Source organism: Plecotus auritus (assembly GCF_963455305.1).
Source record: "Plecotus auritus genome assembly, chromosome: 8".
In the NCBI taxonomy this organism is placed as follows: domain Eukaryota; kingdom Metazoa; phylum Chordata; class Mammalia; order Chiroptera; family Vespertilionidae; genus Plecotus; species Plecotus auritus.
Window position 1 is genome coordinate 47,715,439 of NC_137782.1, and position 27,176 is coordinate 47,742,614.

The 27,176-nt window shown below is 39.9% G+C and overlaps 1 protein-coding gene across 2 annotated transcripts in view; it reads right to left on the bottom strand.

Moving 5' to 3' along the window:
- Window positions 1–27,176, bottom strand: part of DOK6 (docking protein 6) — a 257,390-nt gene that overhangs the window by 47,916 nt on the left and 182,298 nt on the right. For both annotated transcript variants that reach the window (XM_080686943.1, XM_080686944.1), the window contains 2 exons: window positions 21,718–21,856; window positions 11,759–11,876 (listed from right to left, as the gene is read on the bottom strand). In XM_080686943.1, the coding sequence (XP_080543069.1) occupies window positions 11,759–11,876; window positions 21,718–21,856 (257 nt within the window). The remainder of the gene's footprint in view (window positions 1–11,758; window positions 11,877–21,717; window positions 21,857–27,176) is intronic.

Below are 27,176 nucleotides of genomic sequence, written 5' to 3' on the forward strand. Positions count from 1 at the left end.
GACCTAAAAAGTATTAACATTTGTAATTCTATTATGTTATCCTGAAGATATTTTAATTTGCATTTAGACTAGTTGAGTATGCAACTTACTTTGAGAGTTTAATTCTAAGAGAACATTACCCTTCTAACTAAGAGAACAAAATGAATGTTCTAATCACATTTTATTAACATTCATATTAATCACTGTATACCCAGCCTCTTTCTACAAAGTATTTGAGGTAATTTATGACTTAAATCAATGACAGAGCAAGCAAATAAAATATACCAATTAGTGAAGCTCCAGTGTGGACACTCCTGAAATTGGGGCCCTATCCATTTCTTCCAGCAATCATGGGGTGCATGGCACATGGGTGGCTAGTGTGACCAGAATCTGGGGACTCACAGGACGGGGAAACAAGACAGGTCAACAACAGGAAAAAACAGTGGCGATGAATAGCAAGCTTGTATTGGATTCCTTGACATATTTTTAAAAGAGGAATGATTGAATGACATACAACTTGTTCTCATGCTTGTGCAGCTCACTCCTAAGACAGTTTCTTCAAAGAGGTGCATGAAGCTTTAGAAGATCTCAGAACACATGAAATTTCAGATAGCTCTAGATTCTTAAAATTCTCCAGCCATTGACAGAAAAAGAGGAGCTCCCTTCTCCAAAATGCCCCCTCTTTCTGTAGTCTCTATGTGCATTTATTCTCTCTATGATATTTCCACATTTTTCATAGTAATTAAAATGCTTCTGTGGACTCTGACCCTGGTGTGGCTTGGATGATTGGGTGTTGTCCTGTGCACCGGAAGGTTGAAAGGTTGAAAAGGTTGAAGGGTTGAAAGGTTGCCAGTTCAATTCCTGGTCAGGGCACATGTGGGGTTGGGCTAGATCTCTAGTAGGGAGCATTCAGGAGGCAATGGATTGATGTTTCTCTCTTACCCTCTCCCTCTAAATATCAATAAAAATATTTTTTAAAAGGTTAATAGTATCCTAATATATAAAAACCCTGGGTCCGTCATATCCACAATGACTGGAGGTTCAACCAACTGGAAGTCAGTCCTGCAGTCAGTGCTGGGTTGCTGTGGTGATCCAGCACTGACTGCTGCAGCTGCAGGTGTGGTGACCCAGCACTGACTGCTGAGGGGGCTGCGAATCAGGCCCAGAAAGAGGCCTGAAGAGAGAAGCAGGGTCTGATCCATAGCTTCTGTGGCAGCTGTTGATCAGCACTTGCCTCACTCTTTCTCTCTGGGTCTGGCCAGCAGCCACACCTCCATTTCTCTCCAGGCTTCCACTGGGGCTTCTGATTAGGCCCCGTTGATAGGCCCAGAGACGCTGACTAGCATAGAAACTGACCAATCAGAACCAAATCTGGGTCAACTGTGAGGAACCAATGGCTGCCTGGGAGGTAGAGCTTTTGATGCTGACTGGCATAGAAACTGACCAATCAGAACCAAATCTGGGTCAACTGTGAGGAACCAATGGCTGCCTGGGAGGCAGAGCTTTTGACGCTGACTGGCATAGAAACTGACCAATCAGAACCAAATTGGCTGGCAGAGGAGGGCAGTTGGGGGTGAGATTAGGCCTGCAGGGAAGGGCAGTTGGGGGCGAGATCAGGCCAGCAGGGGCAGTTGGGGGCAACCAGGCCAGCAGGGGAGGGCAGTTGGGGATCAGATCAGGCTGGCAGGAAAGGGCCATTGGGGGCAAGATCAGGCCGGCAGGGGAGGGCAGTTGGGGGTGAGATCAGGCCAGCAGGGGAGGGCAGTTGGGGTCAACCAGGCTGGCAGGGGAGGGCAGTTGGGGGCAACCAGGCCGGCAGGGGAGGGCAGTTGGGGGCAACCAGGCCGGCAGGGGAGGGCAGTTGGTGGTGAGATCAGGCTGTCAGGGTAGGGCCATTGGGGGCGAGATCAGGTTGGCAGGGAAGGGCAGTTGGGGACGAGATCAGGCCAGCAGGTGAGGGCAGTTGGGGGTGAGATCAGGCTTGCAGGGAAGGGCAGTTAGGGGTGATCAGGCAGGCAGGCAGAGACAGTTAGGGGTGATCACACAGGCAAGCAGAGAGGTTAGGGGTTGATCAGGCAGGCAGGCAGGCAGGCAGGCAGGTGAGCAGTTAGGAGTCAGCGGTCCCACAGGGGATCGGTCCTAAACCAGCAGTCGGACATCCCCCAAGGGGTCCCCGATTGGAGAGGGTGCAGGCTGGGCTGAGGGAACCCCCCCTCCATGCACGAATTTCGTGCACCGGGCCACTAGTATGGTTAAATTAGTAGTGATTTTTGCCTACATATTCTCTCTCCATATCTCGAGTTTCTTCAATGTGGGTGTATTTGTTTTGCAATTAAATTTTTATTTTATTTTATTAATTTCAGTTAAATTTCAAGTACTTATTCCTTGGAATTTTGGCAGGTTTTCAGAAATACTACTACCTTAAGTTTAAAAAAAATCACTTTTCAATGGAAGAAACAAAATTGTTTCTTAAGGGTAATACAGCTTGATTAGAAGGCATTTCTACTTTGTAATGGAAGCCCAGGGGACGAAGAACAAGCAGGCAGCCCTGCATGTCTGCATTAACACGTAAAGAAAAAAGAGAAACTATTCAGGAGGGAGGAAAGTGCATGAAATAAAAGGGATCTGCCAGAGAAAGTGATTTTGAAATCTCCCAAATAAGACACTTCTAAAGAAATGGAACAGAGGGAGACACATTGCAACTTGCCATAAAACTTGGTTAAAAAGCTTGAAAAGTCATAATGAAAAGTAATAGCCACTCTCAAGAGTTAAGCCAACTAATTGACATATACAATGTGCTTTAAATTGTTCCAGAAAAGGAGCAAAACTGCTCTATGACATTTTGAAAGGCAGTGCCCAAGCCATAGAGAACTCGCCTTTGAATGCTATGGGTTTCCCACAAATTGCTTAGATGGCTTCCATCTGGATGGTCTCATTTAAAGCACATTTCAGAAGAGCTGCTGCCTGCTTTTTTTTCAGAGGAATCATTCTTTCAAATCTTTTATTTATTTATTCATTTATTGTTATTTTAAATCCTCATCAGAGGAGGATATTTTTTTCCATTGCTTTTCAGAGCTAGTGGAAGAGAGAGAGAGAGAGAGAGAGAGAGAGAGAGAGAGAGAGAGAGAGAACATTGGTGTCAGAGAAACACATCCATTAGCTATCTCTGCACGTGCCCAACCAAGGGTTTGGGAGCAAACCCGCAATCAAGGTACATGCCCTGGAATGGGAATCAAACCCAAGACCCTTTGGTGCACAGATCAACACTCTAACCCAGGGGTGGGCAAACTTTTTGACTCGAGGGCCACAATGGGTTCTTAAACTGGACTGGAGGGCCGGAACAAAAGCATGGATGGAGTGTTTGTGTGAACTAATATAAATTCAAAGTAAAGGAGCAGAGGGGAGAGCAAGAGAACTGGATAGAACAGCCGGATCCGGCCCGTGGGCCGTAGTTTGCCCAAGGCTGCTCTAACCACTGATCCACACTGGCCAGGGCCATTTTTGCAAATCTTGATTGTGACTTAGGAGAATGAACCTGGGCAGGAGGATAGAGAGTATGACTGTGTTATCCCATTTTGCATTAAACGCTGTCACCCTAGGGCAGACCCATAACTTCCTTATTACACTAGAAAATGAAGACGATGTGGGTGTTTCTAAGCCAACTCCGCTTTCTGAGTACATATAGAACGCTAAAATGGATATGCTAGAGCTGCGGTCGGCAAACCACAGCTCGCGAGCCACATGCGGCTCTTTGGCCCCTTCAATGTGGCTCTTCCACAAAATACCACGGCCTGGGCGAGTCTATTTTGAAGAAGTGCCGTTAGAAGAAGTGTAAGTTTAAAAAATTTGGCTCTCAAAAGAAATTTCAATCGTTGTACTGTTGATATTTGGCTCTGTTGACTAATGAGTTTGCCGACCACTATGGAGCCTCAGATTGGCTAATCCTCAAGGTACACCAGAGATGCAATCTTCCAAATTCATGGGGTGAAATGGCATTTTCTGAGAAGGTAAGTACAATGTCTGTCCTAGAGTTGTGCTGCCAGTAAGAAACTTTTGTTCTAATGTCACATGTCTTTATCTTGAACATATATATAAAGGACACACGTCACTTAAGTTTGGCAGTCAATTTCTTTCTTGAATTATGAGAACAAAACAAAAATAAAACTAAGGCTATAAGCGCCTTTCCAAACCTTTATGATGTAGCCATGGCAACCAAACATTTCTTAGACCATGCCCAAACTGGACCATTTTTCCTGTGTTAAATACAGGCATTAAAACATAGGCACACAGCATCAATTCTTAACAGATTTCTCTCAAACAAACATATTACCAGGCTCCTGAGTTTTAAAACACTGGATGTTTGAAGTCTGAAGCAGCAAGCTTGCAATTAGCATCTGTTATTTTCAGAGCAATGGCGTAAGTGCCAGAACCCCACTGAAGGCCACATCCTGGCTAAACTCACTCTGCAGTTTATTCTCTGGCAGGTGGAATTTTAATGATGCTTATTTCCTAACATTTCTTATCTTTTTCTATTTTCCAGTCATTATTGAATCTCCATTTGGCAGATGAAGGGAAATAAAGAAGGAAATGTATAAAATACAATTTTTAAGCCTATAACCAGTTAGCCAGAGATAGGGTATAACGAGTTGAATGGTAAGAGAGAGAGAGATGAGGTTAAAAAAAGCAGAACAGGAAACAGAGGTCAGGGAGAAAATATAATTGAACAGATTTTCCCTCCCTGCAGGTTCTTTTATGTGGTTTATAATTTATGAAATGTAGCCTAATAGGTACATTTTTGAGGGAAACAATAGATAGTAAGAGAGCAATGAGCTAAATGGTTCTTTGTGTGTGTGTGTGTGTTTATGTATGCGCCAGTGGCCTGGTGCATGGATTCGTGCACATTGAAAGGAAATTAATTAGAAGGTGTCCAGCTGGGTGGGACTGGGCGAGATGGGCTGGACATGCCCTGGAGCCAACCTTCAAAGGTCCCTTCCTAGCCAGCTGCACCTTCTCTGCACTGAGCTGACAAAGTCCTTCCAGGAGTTTTCCAACTCCCCTGCATAAGAAATGGCCTAATTTCCCTCTCTCACCAGGGTTATCTGGCTGAGTGGGACAAGGCTTGGGGAAATTCATATGTTTAGGAGATAATGTCTTGTTTACATTCACAGGTGGGAGGAAAAAAATAACTGAATATTTAAGCCTGACGTTTTGCCTGATATATTTTTTTTTTCTTGCATTAAAAACTTAGGGCTAGGTTGAGAATTAGCTTTAGGTTTTCTGGAACTTTAGAAGCTAGAGACCATTTCTTAAGGCTAGATTTGTATCAAGTCCTTGGAACAAAACCAAATTCCTCACATGTAGTAGAAACTCTACTAGAGTTAATTAAATAAATAAATACTAGAATAGTAAAGGAGGTCCAGTCTAATTAGCATATTATGCTTTTATTATTATAGGTTGGAGTAGGGTGTAATATTTCCCTTTATCAGAGAAGAAAGCTGATGAGTGGAAATTTAATTGACTTCAGTATGGTGACAGTGGTTAATAATTATTGACTACTAGAGGCCTGATACACAAAATTCATGCAAGAGTAGGCCTTCCTTCCATCTGGCCGCCGGCAGGCACCCAGGACCCAGGCTTCCCCCGCAGCCCCAGCTTCGTTCAGAAAGTCATCTGGTCTAATTAGCATATTATGCTTTTATTATTATAGATATTTTTTACTTTACATGGGTGACCTCATTGCAGTGCTGTAGGCAGTTATACTGACATGAGCAGAGCAAGAACGATGGGTCAGATACAGAAGGTCACCAGGATGGAAAGCCCTAGGTGCCTAGCAATGGACAATCAATTGTAAGATGGGACCTCACCCCCAGGGTAACTCTTCCTCCCCTAGCATATCGTTGGTCATTTGGTTTGGATCCCTGACCTTTCTTCCCTAGAGATAACATCTAGGCCTCAGTTGTATTTCAGCTCCAGGCCCAGGACCAGCTGCATGGAATAATGACCCCTGCCCTGGTGCCAGCCAATCAATCATTGGAGACCACAACCATGAAAGGACACACCTGGAAAACTGCTGAATATTCTATTAAGATCTTTCCCTGGAATCTCCCCTGAAATCTCTGCCCTTAAAATCCTTAGGATGGAGGATCCAGTGTGCTCTCCCTCTGTAATTTACCCAGTAAATGTTCTCTGACAGTTTTGGGTCTTGCTCTGAATTATTTCCTAGCCAGAACTCAGGTTTTGTCTGACCCCATGGGTCAGACACCTGTTGCCGTACCTGCTGCCTATAACAGAAACACCCCCATTTTAGAGATGAAAAAAGTGAGGCTTAGCAAGGGTAAGTAAATTGCCCAAAGTTATACAAGTCAGCAATGGTAAAGTTAATATGCAAGCTCAGGTTGGTTTAACTCCAAGATTCAGCATTTTAACCTCCAGGGATAGTGCCTCCTCCCAATAGTGGGGCTGAGCCAGGGGTGGGGTAATGGGTTGGATAAAAATCATTCCAAGTTGCTACCTCACAACCTACTGGAAGAAGCAGGTTTGTAAACAAATACATCCATACAGTAAAGTTATACAGAAACATCTGGGAGCATGGAAGAGGTTGTTGATTATGGCTGCAGGGTGTGAGCATTTTTATGGTGTCATTTGGGGAGCAATGGATTAATCTACCTTTCAAAACGGATATCCAGGGAGGCATTTCCTGCCTTTGACGTATCCTTCCTAAGGTAAGGATATGCAATAAATGTTCATAGAGCACTTAACAGACAGGAAGTGTTCATTCTAGAAACATGATGGTTCATGTTTTTAAGGATTGTTGCCAAACTGCCACCCTCAGGCCTGGGCCGTATTGAGAATGTGATGTATTTGGTTGCTGGCCAAGGTCACGGCTGATCTGCCCTGACAATGAATAGATCGAATACAGGGAAGATGGTAGTTTGGACATATACAGTTTCCTTTTCACTACTGGAGCAATTATTCTTTTTTTTTTTTATTTGCTTTTACTAACTTTGCAATTTGGAAAACATCATATAATAAACATTTAAACAGAAGATCTCAATGGAAGCTATTTACCTACAATGCCATCTTGACATTGGGCAGTAAAAATGAACAGAGGGCCATAGATGAGCAAAGAGAAGTAAATCCCTTGATTTACCTCCTTAATCTATGTTGGAACTCTACCGTTTCTGAAGGTTATCTCTAATTCTAATTGCCTGTTTGCTTCCCGGCTGTCTGAGAATTTAGAACCACAGATGCCCTTCTGTGAACATAAAATACCTCTGTGTAATCAGGTCTGCTGCTGTGCTGACACCGGGGTCTGTAGCTTAATTACTGATGATAGGAGGCAGAGGGAGGGGGGACAATTCTGAGCTGGCATTTGAATATCAATCAGTGTTAATGAAAGCGGAACTCCGTCTTTGTAAAGGGCACCTCAGTCATCCTTGACTCAAAGAGTGAAGTTGTTCAGGCTGCTCACAAATGAGTCATCATAGTTTGATATAATCCCATTCATTTATTTTTGCCTTTGAGGTCAAATTCATAAAAATCTTCTTTAAGACCAAGGTCCATAAGTTTAATACCTACATTTTCTTCTATGCAATTTATTGTTTCAGGTCTTATATTTGGTTCTTTGATCTACTTTGGCTGGGTCTTGAGAATATCATGCTAAGTGAAATCTCAGACAGAAAAAGTTAAGAACCATAGATTTCACTAATATGTGGGATATAAACTGAAAGCAATAAGTGAACAAACAAGGAAAGCAGACAAAAACTCACAGATGCAGACCACAGTCTGGTGTTACCAAAGAGAAGGTGTCGGGGTAGTAAAGGGTAAAGGGGTTGAATATATTGTGTCAGAAAGAGATTTGACTTTGGGACGTGGACACACAATGCAATATACAGATGATGGAGAATAGAATTGTACACTTGAAAACTATATACTTTTATTAACCAATTAGAGGCCCGATGTACAAAATTCGTGCAAAAGTAGGCCTTCCTTCCCCCAGCTGCCAGCACCGGCTTCCCTTTGGCACCCGGGACCTAGGACCCGGGCTACCCTCGTAGCCCCAGCTTCGTCCAGAAGGTTGATCAGAAGGATGTCCAGTCTAGTTAGCATATTATGCTTTTATTATTATAGATTTCACCCCAATAAATTAAATTTAAAAAGAAAATAAAAAATGAGTCACTATAAAATCCATATAATTTTATGTAAAAATTACTCATTAAAAGTACCAGGGAGAGCTTAGTACAGAAAGGACATGGTCCTAGGGTCCCTGGGGACCATTTTCAGCTCACACTCTTGGCTCCCTTTCATCACGGGAGCTGGTGGAAGAACTGATCCCAGAGAAGCAGCTGCAGGTGGAGAGAGACAGCAACCCAGCCTGTACCAGTTCTATCAATAGTAAAATAATTACTATGTTTTAAGCATTCACTTTGGGTTAAGAGTCTGAAATCAGGTTTCCTCCCCTTTTAATAGGTCCCTTCAGTCTAGAGATAACATCTCCAGAATGTGTTGTGACATAAACATTTTTCATAAATGCAGAAGTTGGAGAAATATACATAGAACATTACCTTCAAATACAAATCGATCATCATCCTTAGTATGTGGCAAAATCGAAAAAAAAGGAAAAGTCCTTATTTTACCACTTCTGCAGGAAGAGGCAACAAACCCATCATACGCCATTTAGAGGAAGAGATTTGAAGCAGTAGCTGCCTGGTACGTAGCAAACAGTTACTTGTTAAAGCTAATTATTCTTTGTCTCTGTCTTTTGACTGCAGAGAGCTAGAGTACACTGGGGAAACCTATACTTTCCCAGCACCCTTCTGGGAGTAGTGTGGAGACCTTCTTTTCTGAGCACTAAAGTGAATGCAGTGCTGCTATGCCAGTCATTTAGAGTGCACCCTGCTTCTGCAGTTACAAAACAAGGACAGAAATAGAGATAGTAAAACTGAGCAAAACGCAGTTTTGAGGGTGGCAGGCAATTAGAGTGATAGGCGAGTTTTAACACAGTGGACTTGTTGACACGCCATGAATTTTTTTCCCAGTTCTAGTTCATGTGCGGTTTAATAATGAATCCCAATCTGTTAAACCTTAACCACAAAAACGTTTCCCCCTTTATCTTCTGAATGAAAGCCTGCCGAATTTACTCCTGTTGATCTCATCTTCAGCGTTAGAATATAAAACATATGATGAAAAAGTTTGAAAGATATTTGTTCCTCAGTGCTACCCGTGGTTTACTTGATATGACACCTGTCTTTGCCAAAAACTTTCCTTTGACTTTGGAAGGTCCATGATGACAGCTGCCCTACTATGCTCTCCTCTGTAAAGGAAAGGTAAAGCCACTTCAAGGAGCACAGCCGAGGAAATGAGACACAAAATAACCACACCATTAAATATAACTTGGTGAAAATGTAGGTGTGCAAGAAGGGGTGCTGAGGGTCAATGTTCTTATTGTTATTTCTTTTTTTGTTTCAGTAGTTTTATTCTGTCCTGATTCCACCAGGATGTAGTCAGAATAGGTTACATCGTCATAAAAACAACAACAAACAAAACAAAATTATGGTCAAAAGCTCTTGTCTTCTGCTTAACTTGACTACCTCAATAGAACAAAAGAGAATAAAATAAATCACCACTCTCAAAAATCACTAACATGTTTAGATCTATATCTATCTGTATATTACCTATGTATCTACTTATCTGAATATTTCTCTCTATATATAATATAACCATAAAATGAGGGTTATATAAAATAGTAAAATGTATTGCTCTAAGAAGTATACAATATAAAAATAAATGTATAGTGAAATTTAATTTACATGGAATATATTCTATATTTACCTGATTTATAGTAGTTACCTTAATCAATGCATTCTTATTATATAAAAACTACAAATAACCAAAAAATGTGATATTGAGACCATATGAGTAAATTGCTCATCATAACTGATATTTCAAGCCCTCAACTTTGCTTGAAATTAATATTAGTGAGATAAATAATAGAGTTTTCTAATTAGTTATAGACTGTATTTTATTCTGTAAATCAACATTGTCTTCCAATGAGTTTCTGGCAATGTTTTAAGAAATTGCAATGCATTCTGGTGGCTTCTGCTAGATGCATATAAAATTATTTCTGAAGTTGTATATCAGTCTAAATCCAAACTCTCCCTTCAGAGAAAAGTTTCCCTTACCTTCCATGAAAGCAGCAGTCTTTTATTGCTGGAATTACAGACCAAATACTTGCTTGCCAGTAGATAGGGATGCAGTGCAAGGTTTTGTTTTCTCTGACCTGTACTTTTGCCTCCTGGGTCATGGAGTGGGGGGGTGATCATGTGATAGAGAAAACTGATGACTGGGTGACAGGGTGGTGGGTCTCCACTGTGTCCAACTCTTGGGACACTACCACAATGGAGGGCGGTAGGCGTGCGCTCATGCTACTTCAGCCTCTCTTACCTTCTGCTGGGCCACAATGTGGTGGCTGCACCCTAACTCCTCCACCACCACTGCATGAGCTGGGGCTGAGGCAGTCAGCAAACTGTGTCTGAGACCACCATCCCTTCCCTGTACTTCCCTCCACGTTCCAATACGCCCACCTGCTGTACTGATGTGTGATCTCTCAGGTGAGTCTGTGCTGAGCAGAGGAAACTTTGTTGGGTTATAGTTGTCCCACTTGTAACTTTAAAGGGAGCTAAAAAGGGGTCTTATCACTCCACCATGATGCTGACTTCATTCCCCAGAATATATCTTTAATCATTATTCCTACTGATCAAATTCTATTAGTCTAGGTTTGAAACTATGGCAATAAGATATTGCTTTAAAAATATACTATTTCAGTTTGTTTGTAACAGAATTTTTTTGGTCAAAATGAGCAAGAGCTAAAGTATAAAAGGAAAAAAAAATACCCTGAGTGCATTACCTTTAGGCATTAACTACTTCAAAAGTCATAATGGTCATTCATTCACCAGATATTTACTGGGTTTCTATTATGTTCACGCCTATTGTGCTCAACAAATGCTTGTCTGATGGATGAGTGTTTTCAACTGTGTTTTCTTAGCTCCTGCTTCCTCCAATCTTGGTCAGCGGTTAGTCAACTGCCTGCAGCTGAGTGCTTTTCTAAACGCTAAGATTATTCATTTTAGGACAAAGGGAAGGAAGAGGAAATGAACCGCCAAAGCTGCGGTTTCTGCTGTTGTTGATGAAATACCTGCTATTTATTAATTTGATTAATCCATCAAGCCATCCCCATGCTATTTAACCATTTATCTGTAGGAAAATCACACAAGCAAAGCATTTACACTTGTCTCTTTCTGTCCCCCAACTCCCCAAATAGTTTCTATGTCAGAGCTTTGGCTAAACCTTAACATTGCTGTGAGTGGGTTTCTGTAGCATTTTATTATAGAGCCTAAAGTCAGCCTCTGAACTTATAAGCAAGCCTGTTATGGAAAAATAGATGCTAAGAGAAAAATCCTTTGTAAAACACAGCATAAAACAGACCCTGCTATGATCTACATCTAGCTTCTGATAATGTGTTGGGTAAGGTTTGAGTGGAGCTCCTATGCCATCTTGGGTCCTCAGCCCTGGGTGATTTTTGAAATAACTTTTATCATGAGTCTGAAATGATAGCTTTAGAGAAGCCACTGTCAATCTTAGAGCTCCCACTGTGGCCAGCGAGAGCTGAGAAATGGAAACGGAGGAAAAGCCAGCAATGCAAATACGAAGTGACTTGCATGACTCCTGGTCCACCTGGGGAAGCCGTGGCGGTGCTGCCGGTTACTTTAAAGGTACTTGCCTTGCAAACTGTAGATCTCACCAACGCTGTTCTGACGGGTGATGTGATGCCAGTATGCGCTACGAGGAAGAGATATTGATTTGGATAACATCATTGGCTCAGTCAAGCTTGTCTGAAGCTGAAAGAAAAAGAAAATAGGTCTTAGGCTTTATTTAAAATATTAAATTGAAATCTGCGTTTTTCAAGGTCCAGGGTGAAATGTGGGCGACAGAGAATAGAATCTGCTCTAGGCCCCTGCACCATCTGCTGTTGAAGGATAATGTTTCTTAAAAGGTGAAATCATGACTGGACCTATATGAAATAAACACTTGTAAGCAATCTAATCCCAGTCATTCATTAAGAAGGGAACCAAAGGATGGTACCATTGATTCCAAGTTGTTTCCAAAGGACATATCTCCAATTAGGAATGCTGATCACAGAAATAATCAACTGTATTCCTCAGGGAGAATGTATCTGCCTTTCTGTGAGAAAGAATTGCTTGCATTACCATCAGCATTCTACAATTAACTGAAGTTTAAAGTAGCTAAAAAAATGGAGATGGAAGTCCCTTCTGAAACAGATACCCCAGGATGCTGTCGACACCTCCCCCCATCCTTACTCAATAGCTCTTTCCTCGAACAGATCTTTCCCCTCGGTCCTGCGATATGTTTTCGTGTATTAAAAATTGTTTTTCCTGAGAAGCTCTGTGATAAAACAGTGGTACATTTTCTTGTTTGAAACTTAAAATTCAGGTGAGCAGAAGAGGTTCACACATCACATCAGGGGCTCAGGCATACGATTAGTTCAAAGAGTACAATACTTCACACTGCATTTTCAAGAAGAAACTTTATTTTTATTGATTCACACCAGGTTTTAAACCACATACCCAGAACCGTTTTTATTTGGTCTCAGTACACATTTTTCACAGACAATGGGCAATCCTCTAATTAATAAAATCTCCAGTTTTCTCATATTAAATAACTGACTCTTGGCAAAACTGGAAGCTGTAATGATCAGCCCTGTTGAGTGCAGCCTTAGAGGCCTGTTTGCTGGCTGTGTGTGCACTTTCCTACCGAGGCCTCCCCGCCCCCAGTACGTCCAGACTTTCCATCAGGTGTTAGTTATACCCTTCTTAGAGATGCTATCAGAAAAGTACCCGAGAGGAACATACCCATTTTATTTTATTTTGTTAGTAGTGAGACATTTCCAGGCCGCTGTATCTTGCAACAAAAGTGCTCCACTCAGTGTATTTAAAAGTCTGGCCCTGTTGAAGATACTTTTTAAAAAAGATGGCTCTAAATAGCAACATTGCAATCAATATTTATATTTTCAGAATTTGCTATACTTCAAAGTTTTCCTCCTTATTATGAAAATAGGTGTACTAATGGCACACACATCCCATGTTTGGTAGGTAGGGAGTGAGAGGGAGAAGCTGAATTTCTGGGTTACAACAGGGCAGTGCTTTTCAGTGTCTTTGGGGTGTTATTCCCATGCACATGGCTACTTTTACCCTACACCTCTCGGTTGGACAAACTTGTGGGTGGAACACAACAATCAAACCCATAAAAGCCATCATACCACTATGTTAAGGGATGGAGGCAAGGCTCATTTTATGAAATTGTCACAGCCATCTGTTAGCCCCACTCTTCCAAATACATGGGTCAATATTTGCCTCTACTTTTCTAGAATCTCTGGGATTCCTTCTCAAGAAATGGTGATGTGCATCACCCATTAATCTCTTCTTTGTTTCATCTGCACTTGTTTTAGTAGAATTCCTTAGGAGGCAGATACAACATGTGTATAGATAACATATTTTCCGCTGAATTAAAATATCCTGTGTTTTTATCTTCTTTTGGTCATTTTACCTGGCACTTGGCCCAGATATCATTTGCATTATCTACTTTAATCCTCATAAAATTCCTGAGAGATGGGAAAAGGATGAAGAATACCTTTTTAAAATGAGAGGAGGCTGAGGCTTTGAGATAGAAATTGACTTTTCTAAGGCCATATATCCATCCACTGGAACAATCACAAATAGAATCATGTTTCTGTTCTGAACCTCTGTGGTTTTTTTTTTTTTGTACAATGAAGAGATTCTGTGTGATGTCTTTCAAATGAAGTTGCATCACAAATAGTATTAAATATTGCATTATTTTAATGGAAGAATAACAATGGCTGCAGATTCTTGAAAAGCCTGAATTCAGGAATGGGGCATCTAGGTACCAAGCTCTCAAATCTGGGCTATTTGGCAATTACTTTGATCAATAACATGTGGTCACCATGACATCATGTCTGCTGTGAGCATGTCCTTTAAGAGGGTCAAAGCAGTTTCTTCTCTCCTCTTGTTCTGAGTCACTGTGTAAGTCTGACTACCCTGAGGCTGCCATGGTTGGAGGAAGCGCAAGCTAACCTTGTGCACTGGCCATGTAATTCAAGGTTACAGTCCTTGGAGAATCTAGCAGTTCTCAACTTATCAATGGAACATCAAAATCCAGAAAAATTTAGGAACTTGTTCAAGGTAAAATCTCAACTGCAGAACCTCTAACAGAAAACAGTTCTTTTGACTTGAGCCCATTGCTCTTTAGGCTTTGATGCTATTGGGAAAAATGAACTTCCTCCCCAACATCCTATATAATAAAAGCCTAATATGCTAAGTGTCCGGTCGTCCAGTAGGCCATTCAACCAATCAAAGCATAATATGCTAATGATATGCTAAGGCACTCAACTGCTCGCTATGACATACACTGACCACCAGGGGGCAGACACTCTGACCAGTAAGGTTAGCTTGCTGCTGGGGTCTGGCCAACTAGGTCTGAGCAAGACAGGCTAAACATGCCCTGGAGCCCTCCCGTGGCCCCTCCCTGGATGGCCAACTTCCTGCATCCCTCCCCTGCCCTGATTGTGCACCAGTGGGGTCCCTCAGCCTGGCCTGTGCCTTCTTGCAATTCAGGCTGGGGGACCCCCCTGAGTGCACGAATTTTGTGCACTGGGCCTCTAGTAGTATAATACGTGGCAATAGAGCCTTGTATTTGAGATGATCTCCGCTGCCCAGAAGCAGCAGGCAGGGCCTGAAGACTGCTGTGATTTTTGTGAAGAGACTGCCTACCAGCACCTCTTCCTGCTTTTACCAAAAAAATTATCCACTAGATCTTATTGCCTTTTGCAATTTCCCTGCGCTGTTTTGAGATTCTGCCTCCCCCTGTGATAAACATTAATGCTAATTTGTGTTTACCCACATAAAATTCATCTGTATAAAAATGTTAACAAATTAATTCTCCTTTTTCTCTGGATCTTCCTAATTATTGCTTCAAAAATGGAAAATCCTATTACCACTTGAGACCCAAATCGGTACAATTGGGAGAGGAAAAGCTCAGTATTTATAAATTAGCATTGGCTAGTCATTCTCTGTGCCCAGCAATGTGCAAACTGGTGTCATCCATCATCTCATTTAATAATCACATAAATTGTCAACAAATATGCCACCTGAGCTTCACAGACAAGGAAAATCAGGCTCAGAGAGATCATAGTCACAGTTTCTTCTATATGATGGAGTAAGAAATGCCCTGTCTTGGGTGGAATGTGTCAACATGTTCCTTGGTATGTCTGAGACAAGAAGGACTGGGCAGGAATATATGCTGTAAATCAGAAACACTACGAAAATACAAGTGGTTAAGAAACAGGCTAATGTGACATGTGAAATGTATGTCAGTATAAGAACAAAATGTGGAGCTGCTTAGTGAGAAAATGCTGAATACAAGTCAAGAACATATAATTTTCTTTGTTCTTGGACAAAAAGCTCATGAAATCTGTAAACTGTATAGAATAGAACCCCCCAGAGACCTTTAGCCAGCCGAGGGTGGCACTGTTTGGATTCATGCAAACTGTCCTCTGACGTTTGAAGGTTTATGGGCAATTGGTTTCTCACAGACTTGACTTAATTTTCAATAGGGGACATCTCACGTTTAATCTTTCATTTTATTGGAGATAAATGGAGAGGAATTAGAAGACACTTTGCTGAGTGTGCACCAGACTAACAAATGAAATGCAGTTTATAAACTGATGAACAAAAATAGGTAGAGGGGCAGAGAAGCATCGAACAGACTGTCAAACTACAGTGGGAAGGCTGGGGAGGGTTGCGGGGAGGTAAGAGATCAACCGAAGGACTTGTGTGCATGCATATAAGCATAACCAATGGATGCAAGACCCTGGGCAGTGGGGAGGCGGGGAGAAGGGCGGGGAGGGCTTGTGCCAGGGGGTAGGGGAGACCGAGGGAAGGTCAATGGGGAAAAAAAAGGAGACATATGTACTACTATCTGTAATACTTTAAACAATAAAATAAAATTAAAAATAAATAAATAAATATCAAATTCTACCAGGAGTATATGGAGGTTCACTTCCTCCAATATGTTCTAAAAAAGGCAGACTGCAGTGTCTCAAATGCCTTCACTCAGTTCTGCAGTTCAACTTTCTTTAAAGCATTTTCAATATAGTTTCAATGCAGAAATTTTGGGAGGAGCATCACTCTTTTTTTTTTTTTTAATTGATTTTAGAGAGAGGGATAGAGAGATAGAAACATTGATGAGAGAGAAACATCATCAACCAGCTGTCTCCTACAAGCTCCCCACTGGGGATTGAGCTTGCAACCTAGGCATGTGCCCTGACTGGGAATCTAAGCTGGGACCTCTTGATTCTTGGGTCATTGCTCAACCACTGAGCTATACAGTCTGAGCATCACTCAGTATTTTTGTTTGCTGAGTATACTATGGCAATAGCTGGACGTCTACTTAATGGCAATTATGAATCCCAACTTGTGAACCAGATTCAAAAGAAGTTCCTCCAACAATTAAACAGGCTCCTGTTCAATACCTCTTTAACACTATTAAATACCTTTCTGGTTTTTGTAAAAAAAAAAAAAAAGAAATGCAGTTTATACTAGTACAATAATTTAATAGAAGCTGTTAGGTATTATTTAAAACTAGACTGACTATGCAATATTATTTTCATCTGACTTTAAAAAATGAATCATTGTATTCATTGTTATCATTGTATATTTTAAACCATGCATTGACCAAGATTAAGGAAAAAGAACATGATATAAATAAAATCCTTACTATTACATTGTGTTGCAGCATCACCTATTAGAAAACTTATACCCTGCCTTCTATTTTCCTCTCAGTTGTGTATGTATGCAAAAATGGGTATTTTTACTTTGTATTTGTTTGGAGACTACATTTTCTTTAGTATTCTGAAAGGGGAACAATAGTAAGTTAACTGATTCATTAGGATCATGGACCTACTTTAATTTTCAACTATAATAATTTGTTTTAGTTGAGCCTGTGTTGGTTTATTACAATCAGTGTCTATCCATCAGTGAAATGAAATTTCATAATTATGTGAATGGCATTTCCCAGCAGGGACCTGGTCATTGTCAATAATAATGAAGGCTCTTGTCTTATGATTAATAATTGGTAATGTTGAATAAAAGATTCATGAATAGAATTTTGAAGATTGAATTAGCAGCTATTCCTCCTTGTTAGATATTACATACCACTTGCAATCACAAATCACACATTTAAACTTTTCCTAGAATCTCTTAAATGTCTATGAACAATACCTAGAGAAGAGATTGCATAATGTGGTGCAATTTTTCTGTGCACTCTCATCGGACTGTTATGCTTCCAGACTCTTCACATTTTTTAGTGTGGGAAACTTTTTTCCCCCCATAAGTGATAGAGATTCCTATAAAATTGTGGGTATGAAGAATGCTTCCACTGTCGAGGAAATCAAACTTCCCTGTTCAGAGCCTGTTCTGGAAGGCTGTCTCACTTCCTCAAAAATTAAAAATGAGAACGTGTGCTTATGGTCATGTTATATATACTTGAAAGGAACTGAAAGATATTATTTAGCTTCTGTTGGGAATAATGATTTCGTATCTTCAGAATACGTTTTATAACAAGTATTATGCACTCTAAGATGCCATCAATGGACATACATTATCTGAGGTAGCACCAGGAAAGGACAGTGTGACTAATTAAACTGAAACTTACATTAACATAAGAGATGTTCAAATGTGAAAAAATGTGCATTTTTAATTGATGCAATATAGTAGTATTTCTCCGTTCATGCAACTATTTAGACAGAAGTCATATCATGTACTGGTAGTTGTCAACACTTGGGTAAGTTTTATTGTCAAGTTTAAAATCTCCTTAATTGAGTTAGTTAATATGAATTAATTCTTTCAATATCGATTTCAGTGAAGAAAACAAAAATATACACTTTTAAAAGCCTTACCAACTCAGTGATTCTTTTTAATTTTTTTTTATTGATTTCAGAGAGAAAGGGAGAGGGAGAGAGAGATAGAAACATCAATGATGAGAGAGAATCATTGACTGGCTGCCTTCTGCATGCCCACACTGGGGATTGAGCCTCCAACCTAGGCATGTGCCCTGACCGGGAATTGAACTGTGACCTCCTGGTTCATAAGTTGACGCTCAACCACTGAGCCACGCTGACCGGGCTCAGTGATTCTTTTTATTCAGTACTCTGCAGTGCAAATATACTGTTTATTCAGACTGGTTTCCTAGATATTAGATTCTTCAACCAAGAATAGAAATAATACCTAATTTAGATTACAGTGATATATCAAAATACGTTTATTCATGTGTCCTTCTAGAAGGAAGGTAATAAACAAAAGGAAAACAAGGTTTTACATATGATATGAAAAGACTATATTAAATTTTTCTCTTACAGTTAAGAAATGGTTGTTGAAACATTATTTCTCATTCAAGTTTGTTTATAAAGCCAGTAACACTCCCGAATCACTTTTAAAAGGATGCAAATAAATGCTTCATTCAATTGCCTGAACAAGTATGTTTGGGGCATTCATTGCTTATATGGCTCACTGGTAATTTAATCTTGTAAAATATTTTTAATCACATTAAAATATATAAACATCTTCCATCTGATCAATATTAATCTTCCATGGCCTGGTTTTAAAAACTGGAAGGCCAATGAACAGTGTCATTTTCTTATTTTGCAATAGATACATAATAAATGAAATGCAACATTTTTATATCCTAGATAGGTTTTTTGGTGCTTTGCCAATTCCCAAGTTATACTTTTATCTAATTTATAACACAGACCTTCATTTTATTTTAAATAAGCAAATGATGAGTTATTGCTTCATGAATATGAAGAGGGTATTTAACTGCTATTTCATTCTTGTTAGAATTTCTTTTTAGAAGAGATTTGTGCATGTAAAGAAATTTTCTTAAAAGAAAAACTTCTGTTTTGGAGACCTGGAAACCTTTGCTTAATGGTCCTAGAATTTGGGGAATTGAGGTAGTTTTCAAGTTGTATAACTTGCCCTCCAAAAAGCATCATTAATTCAACTTATCCTGAAAAATGGACCAGATCTGGAGTAACTTTATTAATATGAACCTTCAGAGAAAAGCATAGTTGTGAAATCATTCTTGAATGCTCCATTTCCATGTATGTACCAAGAAGATACGGTAAAGTCTCTGAATTTGTGATTTCTAGAAAGATTTGGATTCTTTGTTGAGTCACACCGAGGCTGCTATTTTGATACCTTCCTCACTTTCCCTCCACCTTCAAGCACCTATATCCATGGCGTTTCCCTCCAGCTGTAGACTGCCCAAGACCTTAGTGAGTGGCCCACTGTCTGTGACCCCCTCAGCAGCAATTGCTTGGCTCCACTCCCCAGACTTGCTCTCAGTGTCACACAACATTGCAAATCTTATAATTACTCAAAATCATTCCTACAGATGGGTTGCCATCATAATAATGAATGTTTTATGGTACATTCTATGTGCTAGGACTATTCTTAGAAGTTTATACGTACAACACACACACACACACACACACACACACACACGGTGGGGCAAAAGTAGGCTTACACTTGTGAGAATGTGAAACACAGAGTTTATTAAATCATTATTGTACTATTTTCCATATGAACAACTGAAACCTACTTTTGGCCCACCCTGTATGTTGATATATATGCACAGATACCTCAGAACAACCAAATAAATAGAACCATTATATCCCAATTTTACAGATAAAGGAAAATGAAACATTTAGAGGTTAAATAGCTTGCCCAAGATTACACAGTCAGTAAGTGGTGGGATTGGGGACCCAGGACACTAACTAAGTGGTCTCCTTTATGGCAGACAATTATGGTGGCATGAAAAAGCTCTGGGAATTTCCTTTATGAACATTTAATTTAAATGACTTGACTTAGGAGCACTTAGCCTGCTCAAAACAAGTGTAAGTAAAGAAGAACTACAAATGTTAACTAATAGAAAGTGACATCATAATTGCTAATTTTGGTTGCCAATAAGCACCAGTGAATTACAAATATAGGCTGATAAGGAATGTGCAAGATTCTGAAATAATTTAAAATTTATCAGTTACATTTATAATATATTAAAGCCACTAGAAAAATGTCATATTAATTAGAAAATTGTTACAATGACTTAAATTTAACCTAAATCTAGAAGACTAAGCCATACTAACCTCCTATTAATGCATATTCAATTAATTCCATAGTAATATTAATAATCCTACTAATGTTCAAGCTACTTATTCTCCCCATGGAGGTCAAATGTCTGGATAAGCCTGACTGGCCGTTGTCACCCTTGGGTGTTAGGAAAGTTCTTTAAACCATATCCTAGGTAGAGAGATGAAATTATGTATGCAGTATTGAGAAAATTAAAAATGCATTAATAGCATGAGATTATTTGTTAAACGACTTCTTTGTTTTTTATATTTAAAAGTTTGTTATACTTTAAAATGTTATGTAATTGAGACATTTTAAAATCAAAACTACTGTAATACTAGCCCTAGCCGGTTTGGCTCAGTGGATAGAGCATCGGCATGTGGACTTAAGGGTCCCGGTTGGATTCTGGTCAAGGGCATGTACCTTAGTTGCAGGCTCCCAGCCCTGGTCGGGGGCATGTGGGAGGCAACCAATCAATGTGTCTCTCTCATATTGGTGTTTCTCTCTCTCTCTCCTTCTCCCTTCTACTCTGTCTAAAAATCAATGGAAAAAAAATATCCTCGGGTAAGGATTAAAATATTTTTTAAAAAGAACATAAAAAGGCAAGAAAAACCCTACTGTAATACCAGATAGAGAAGTTAGTAGTCTTAAATTGGCATAGAATCATTGTTTTTTTGATGCCAGACTTCCCCCATCCCCATGTCCCAAAGGTCCACCTGTCCTCTCACAGGTAAAATCTCATGCATCTCCGTAAATCCTGAAGACATAGACAATATTCACCTTTTAGGCTTGTAGCAAACAATCATTTCATTGTTTGCTTTTCAAAGACAGTAATAAAGCATATAAGTTTTTTTCCAGCTACCTGTAAAATTTATTCTTTCAGATTTTGGACAAACCATTTCTTAGCGTGACCCTGAAACTGTAGATAGCAGGGTTTCAGGCCAGATAACAGGCAAATCATTCTGTCGGTAAACAAGAGGAGTTTCTTCTGCAAACATTTTATTATTGGCTCTGAGGTACATGTGGAGGACAAAGAAGTTTCAGAAACGCTAGGACAAAGATAAAGACAAAAAGAAAAGTAGAATCCTTTCTGGTAGTTACTTAATTTTCCTGGGCCTATGTCTGAATTTCTGATTGTCCAGCAGTATATGGAGATATGCAGAGGTCATTGCTTCTTATGTCATTCTCTGTACACTCCACCCCTTTTTTGCTAACCATGGCAACAGGTCACACACAAGTAAATACACAGAATGTAGAGCTCCCTGTTAGTGGCCTCAAATAACTTCTCATAAGCTGAAGAGGGAATTAGAAATATGAGATTCAGCAACTGGGGTGAGCTCTTGACGCCGGGGTAGGGTGGACACTGGAGTGGAGACATGGATGAACCAACATATACATGATGCGCATCTGACCTCAGTGACATTAATTTCCAGCTGTTCAGGTACCAAGAAAGGAGGCTTACCCGGGCCTTCTGCTCCATTTCTAGCATTAATCTTTCATGTTGCTCAGCTATGGCAAGTGTTGCAGAATGGACCTTCTGATAGATCATTTCTCCTTCCCTTGTTTGAAAAGTGAATAGTCCTTCACCCGTGTCACACATTCTGTGAGAATAGAGACAGGGAAAGAGATGGGTCTTCATGTGTTCAAGTGCATAACAGTTCTCCACGTGAAAGACACCTTTGCCCTGTGTCATATTAATTCCATAATCATATTAATAATTCTACTAATGTTCTGCCTTGACTTTCACAGGAGACAGTGAAGTAGGTTCATCCTCAGCCAAACCAATGAGCCAACCCACCAACACATCTTTCCAGAACAGAGCTTTGGGCAAAAGTCCATGTATATTTGGATTTTTAGATGAAGTGTTCACACCAGTGTAAAGAAACAGATAAAAGTGATTTGGATTATTGCAATGTATAAAGAATAAAACAAATAGTTATTTTTAGAGTATTTTCACATTTGTGATATCATAACTCTACCTCCTATGACTTGATAGCTCTTGAAATGGAAAGAACTTAAGAAAAAGCTGCAATTGCATATTCAATGCAGTGGAACCAATGAGAAGACTATAAAATTTTAGTTTATGAATTTGCATACATAGGCTGAGGCTTTTATTTAGACAGAGTTATCCTTATGTAAATCTTGGTATAGCCTAGGAAACGACTTGGCATAAAGGAGACTCTATTATATTTAGTTTGAATTTTAGCTCTGCCACTTACCAGGGTGACCTTGGGCAAGGTGAATGACTTGCCTGTACATCCTTTCCACACATCTAACATAAGAAAAACATAGTTCCCATCTCATAAGATTCTTATGACAGTTAAAAGACTTGGTATGCAAAAAATTAAGTGCTCAAAAATGTTAGCTGTTACTATTTTCATCATAAAGTATGGGACTAATCTCACTATCCATTATAGAGAAATGGTTGGCTTAATTATACTATTTTTATCTGATAGACCATTAGGCAGCTATTTCTATGTCATTTCTAAGAGTATATAATACATTAGAAATTCTTATTACATAAATTTAAGAGGAAAATCAGAATACAATTTATTTTAAAATTATAATTAACTTTTTAAAACATAATTTTTATTGGAATAAAGCCGTGACAATTTGTTAGGCAACAGGACTATAGGTAAATATAATTAACAAAGGGTAATTATAAAATGGAAAATATTTTGTTGCTATTTTAGGCCAGCTTTTAAAAATCATTGGAGGCCTTGAGAAAAACTATCAGTATGATGTTACCACTCAGATGTTGGACATTAACTGGGTTGCTGAGCTGCTGGTTTTCAGTTTATAACAACTTTGCACAAAATGTTCATGAGGCCAAACTATGTCTTCCAGCACCAAAAAGATTTCAGGTTCTTTGCAATGATTCTCCAAGGAGTTTTCAGTAGAAAAGAAAGGTCTCAAGAGGCTTTAGACATTCCAGAGGCTGTGACTGCCATCCCTTACGGCCCCATAGAACCAGCTCTTACCTTCTGTGAAAGAGATCTTAATAAAATTCACACAGCGTGAAATGGAAAGTCTGGTGGTTCGGGGGCGGGGGGAGGAATGAAGAGTTTTCACAAAGTGAGACTAATGAGCTTCCTTTGTTGATTCAGAGAGTAAAACAATCCAACAGCAAGGGCAGGAAAACCAGTGATAAGTAGTGAGCACATTTTGTTTGAGTTTGAGTTTTGTTCACTGTCATCTGAAAAACACTGCTTATGAGCTTTTGGAAATGAGAGAATGAAGACACAAATCATTATTTCATACTCAGCCACAGAGATGCAAAAGTCTAGCACATATCTACTTCCGGGGACTTCATTCTGCCCAGTGAGAGAATTTGAAAGCTTACAGAAGGGTTTTTTCCAGCCTCTGAAATAAAAACAACTGTAAACTTTATCTTTTGATCAAGTATAAGGAACTCAAACCACCTACCACATGCTGGCATTATAAAGCAAACACATTTTAGGTGGAAGTGCTCGCTCTTTAATGTAGGTACCTAAAGCCAAGCTGAAGTCAAAATTCTCCAGAAACTAATTCAAAAGGATATTGAATGTAAACTATAATTGAAAAAAAATTAAAAATTAAGAAACGTTTTAAAAAAAATTCTTCAGTAAAATTGGCTCATATTTATGACTTTTGTCAGCAGGGTCACCCATTGACCTCTCATCTATAAAATGGGGCAATGGAACTTTGTCACAGGATTGTTCTTTTAAGATGTAATGTGTGTGGTGGTGGGATGGGAAGGACTAGTTCAGCAGGCCTGGCTTGTTCAAATCCTGCACATGTTTGGATGGTTCCTTGGCTGACTTCTAGACTGTAACCTCTAAGCCTCTGGAATATTCAGCTTGATGAGAGCGTTTGTGTACCGGAGGCCTTGACCCATGCTGCACCAGTGTGACCAAATAAGCTTATCCTAATAGGTGACTTCCAGGGAAGGCCTGTTTTGACTGCACTGGGAGGGAACACTGGAAGCTTGATCTGGTCTTTCCTGGTCCATATCCCTTTGCCTTTTCCCTGTGCTAATTTTACTCTCCATCTTTCACTATCATCAATCACAACTGTGAGTGTAATCACATTTCCTGAATCTTTCTAGAGAATCATTGAGCCTGAGTGTAGTCTTGGGGGACCTGCCACCTAATACAGCCAGCATGTGGTAGGTGGTCAATATATTTTTGAATGAGTCTAAAAAATGTCCTAGTTTTCTCTGAAATAGCTCTTTTTCAAGTTCCATTCTTCTTGGGATGTAAGAGGGTATCCTCTCTTTATTTCCCCCCACTACTCACTTCCAGAATCACTTGAAATGATAGTATCGTCTGTCTTGTCTCTGTTATGTTCTAATAAATAAGGGACAATAGTGTTCATGTGAATGTATGTATTCACAGGAAACTGAACTGCAAATGAGGAGCTCCACTGCGCACGTATCTCATAGTTGTTCTGGGGATGATTTCACTGCACAAGACCCTCTACCGTGTACCAGCTACCCTACTGCCCTCCTTTCTGGACTGTGCCTCAACTCAAACTTAGCGCTTTAGAAGGGGTGGCTTCAGAATTCCAGTCTTTCTTCCAAGTGACAAACGGAAGAAATTTACCAAGTCAAAAGTTAAAGAAACACTTTACTTTATAAAAAGGAAAAGTGGATACTTTAAAATCATCCTCTGAGGGTCTTTAGATAAACGCTGGCTACAGACAAATTTGAAGACCTTTGGCGATTTTGTCCATCTTCACAGCTGTTTAGATTCATTCTCATTGAACGTTAGGCGATTTGCTATATATGTATATTTAATGACCAAATATTGATCCCCATGTACGCAGACACTTTAAACTCTTAGCAATGGAGTGGAACAGGAGCACTTTCCTGAAAACCCAGTGGTGTTTCTATTCAGTATTTAAAATTTAATGTTTAATTATAGAAAGTAATGAAATTGTTAAAAGCACAGTTTTTCTGCAGAGCAGTTAAAACCAATTAGGTCTTTTATTCTGTTAACAGTTTAATCTTTAGCATCATTTAACGATGCTAGCAGTTTACTATTTTTTAAAGCAGCTATGAAAAGGCTGAAGTTTCTCCAGAAGAGCTCTGGTGAGTCAGACTCTGATCCCTGGTAACAAACTGAAAGCAAAATGTGCAATTGCAGAGGCTCTTCGCTTCTTCAATCTGACCTTTCCTCCTTCTTTTCTTTTGATTCCAACTAGCCTCACCCAGCACCCTGACTTACCCACTTCCTTCTCCCTTTCATGACCTAATCATTAGGCCCTCAGGACAATGAGGTTCTGACCCGAATCAGATAATATTAGGAACAAAGTCTCGGGCCTGTTGACCCCAGACAGTGTCTGTCAAACTAGAGACAACATCTAGGCCTCAGCTGTGTTTCAGCTTCAGGCCCAGAAAAGTGGCAAAACTGGACAAAGCTAGGCCATGGCTGGCATCAAGACCAGATGCAATGATTGACTACCCTCTATCCTATAGCCAACCAGTCAGAGAACATGCCCCTAACCTTGACCCTAACTACCTTAGTCACCATGGAAATGATCCTCCTCCCCATCCCCCCAACCCTCACCCCCAATATAACTCATCCCCTGGAAGCCATGGGGAGCCAGGTTTTTGAGCATTACCTCACCTGTCTCCAGGTGTGGGCCACTTCCTAAAAATAAATCTTTATTTTCTTTGCTGCAAATTCCTGTTCATGTGAATTACCTCACTGAGCCTCTCAGTACCCTGGAAGGCCCTCACTGCTTCCCATTTTCCAGAAACAGTGTCATCTTAAGGAGATTAAGGAATTTGCCTAAGGTCATTGCAATTTAAGTATTTAAGTGGCTGAGCTGTGATCTGAACCTACCCACATAATTTTGGAGGGTAAGGTCATTATCACTGAGCTAGATTTTGCATTTACTCAAGATGGGAACAAAAGCATGCATAATTCTTTAATTATGAAAATTTTTGTAGTGAAGAGAGGGAGATAGAGAGAGAGAGCGAGATAGAGAGAGAGAGAGAGAGAGAGAGAGAGAGAGAGAGAGAGAGAGAGAGAGAGAACACACTCTGGACAGGGCTTGGGATAAAACGTTTTGAAGCCTGCCTCCCTTTTTGCCTCGGTTTCTTTCCTGGTAAATCAGGTTTCTAAAACATACATCAATGGATGGCACTAGTAAAATGCATAGCAAGGTTAATCAGTGCTCCCAGCCTCATGTTTGCTCTTTGTAAGGCGGAAGGTGTAGAACAGTGGTCGGCAAACTCATTAGTCAACAGAGCGGCAAACCACAGCTCGCAAGCCGCATGTGGTTCGTGAGCCGCAGTTTGCCGACCACTGGTGTAGAACATCTGCCACCCTCTGCCTCCTGACTGTATGGCCCCAAACATTTAATGCAGATGGTGACTGTCCTTGCTTGATTTCACTGTTGGTGCCTTAGGGCTAAAATGCTTTCCCTCAGACTAGACGAGAAACCGGAGCCAAGCCAGAGATCTTGATTTTATTTCAGGCTCTGATGCAAATTAGCTTGTGAAATGCCATTTTTGATTCTTTATAAAACGAATTTTTTGACAAAAGAGTTGACCTAAATTATCTCTAAGGTAGAAATGTGTTTTAAATTTTTACAATTCCTCCACTGTGCACTCAAGGATGGCCAGATCACAATCACATTAATTAAAATAGCTCCATCTTTTCAGATATTTTCAAAATTTTCATTTTATTCTATTCCACTTACATTTTCTTACTTTCAAATTTTCCTTTTCAACCCCAGGAAGAAGCTCATTGTGTCTCCCTGAAACAGTCTGAAGTTTTGGCTTTCATGAATCCTTGAAAAGATATACATATAAGATGCTCTCCATATATCTTCCTTTCTGCCTCAAAAACTGAAAATTGAAAAATCCACCATGTGAAGATGAAAGGTAAGTCATAGACTTTAGTTGTTACTTAATTACCTCAATACATGATC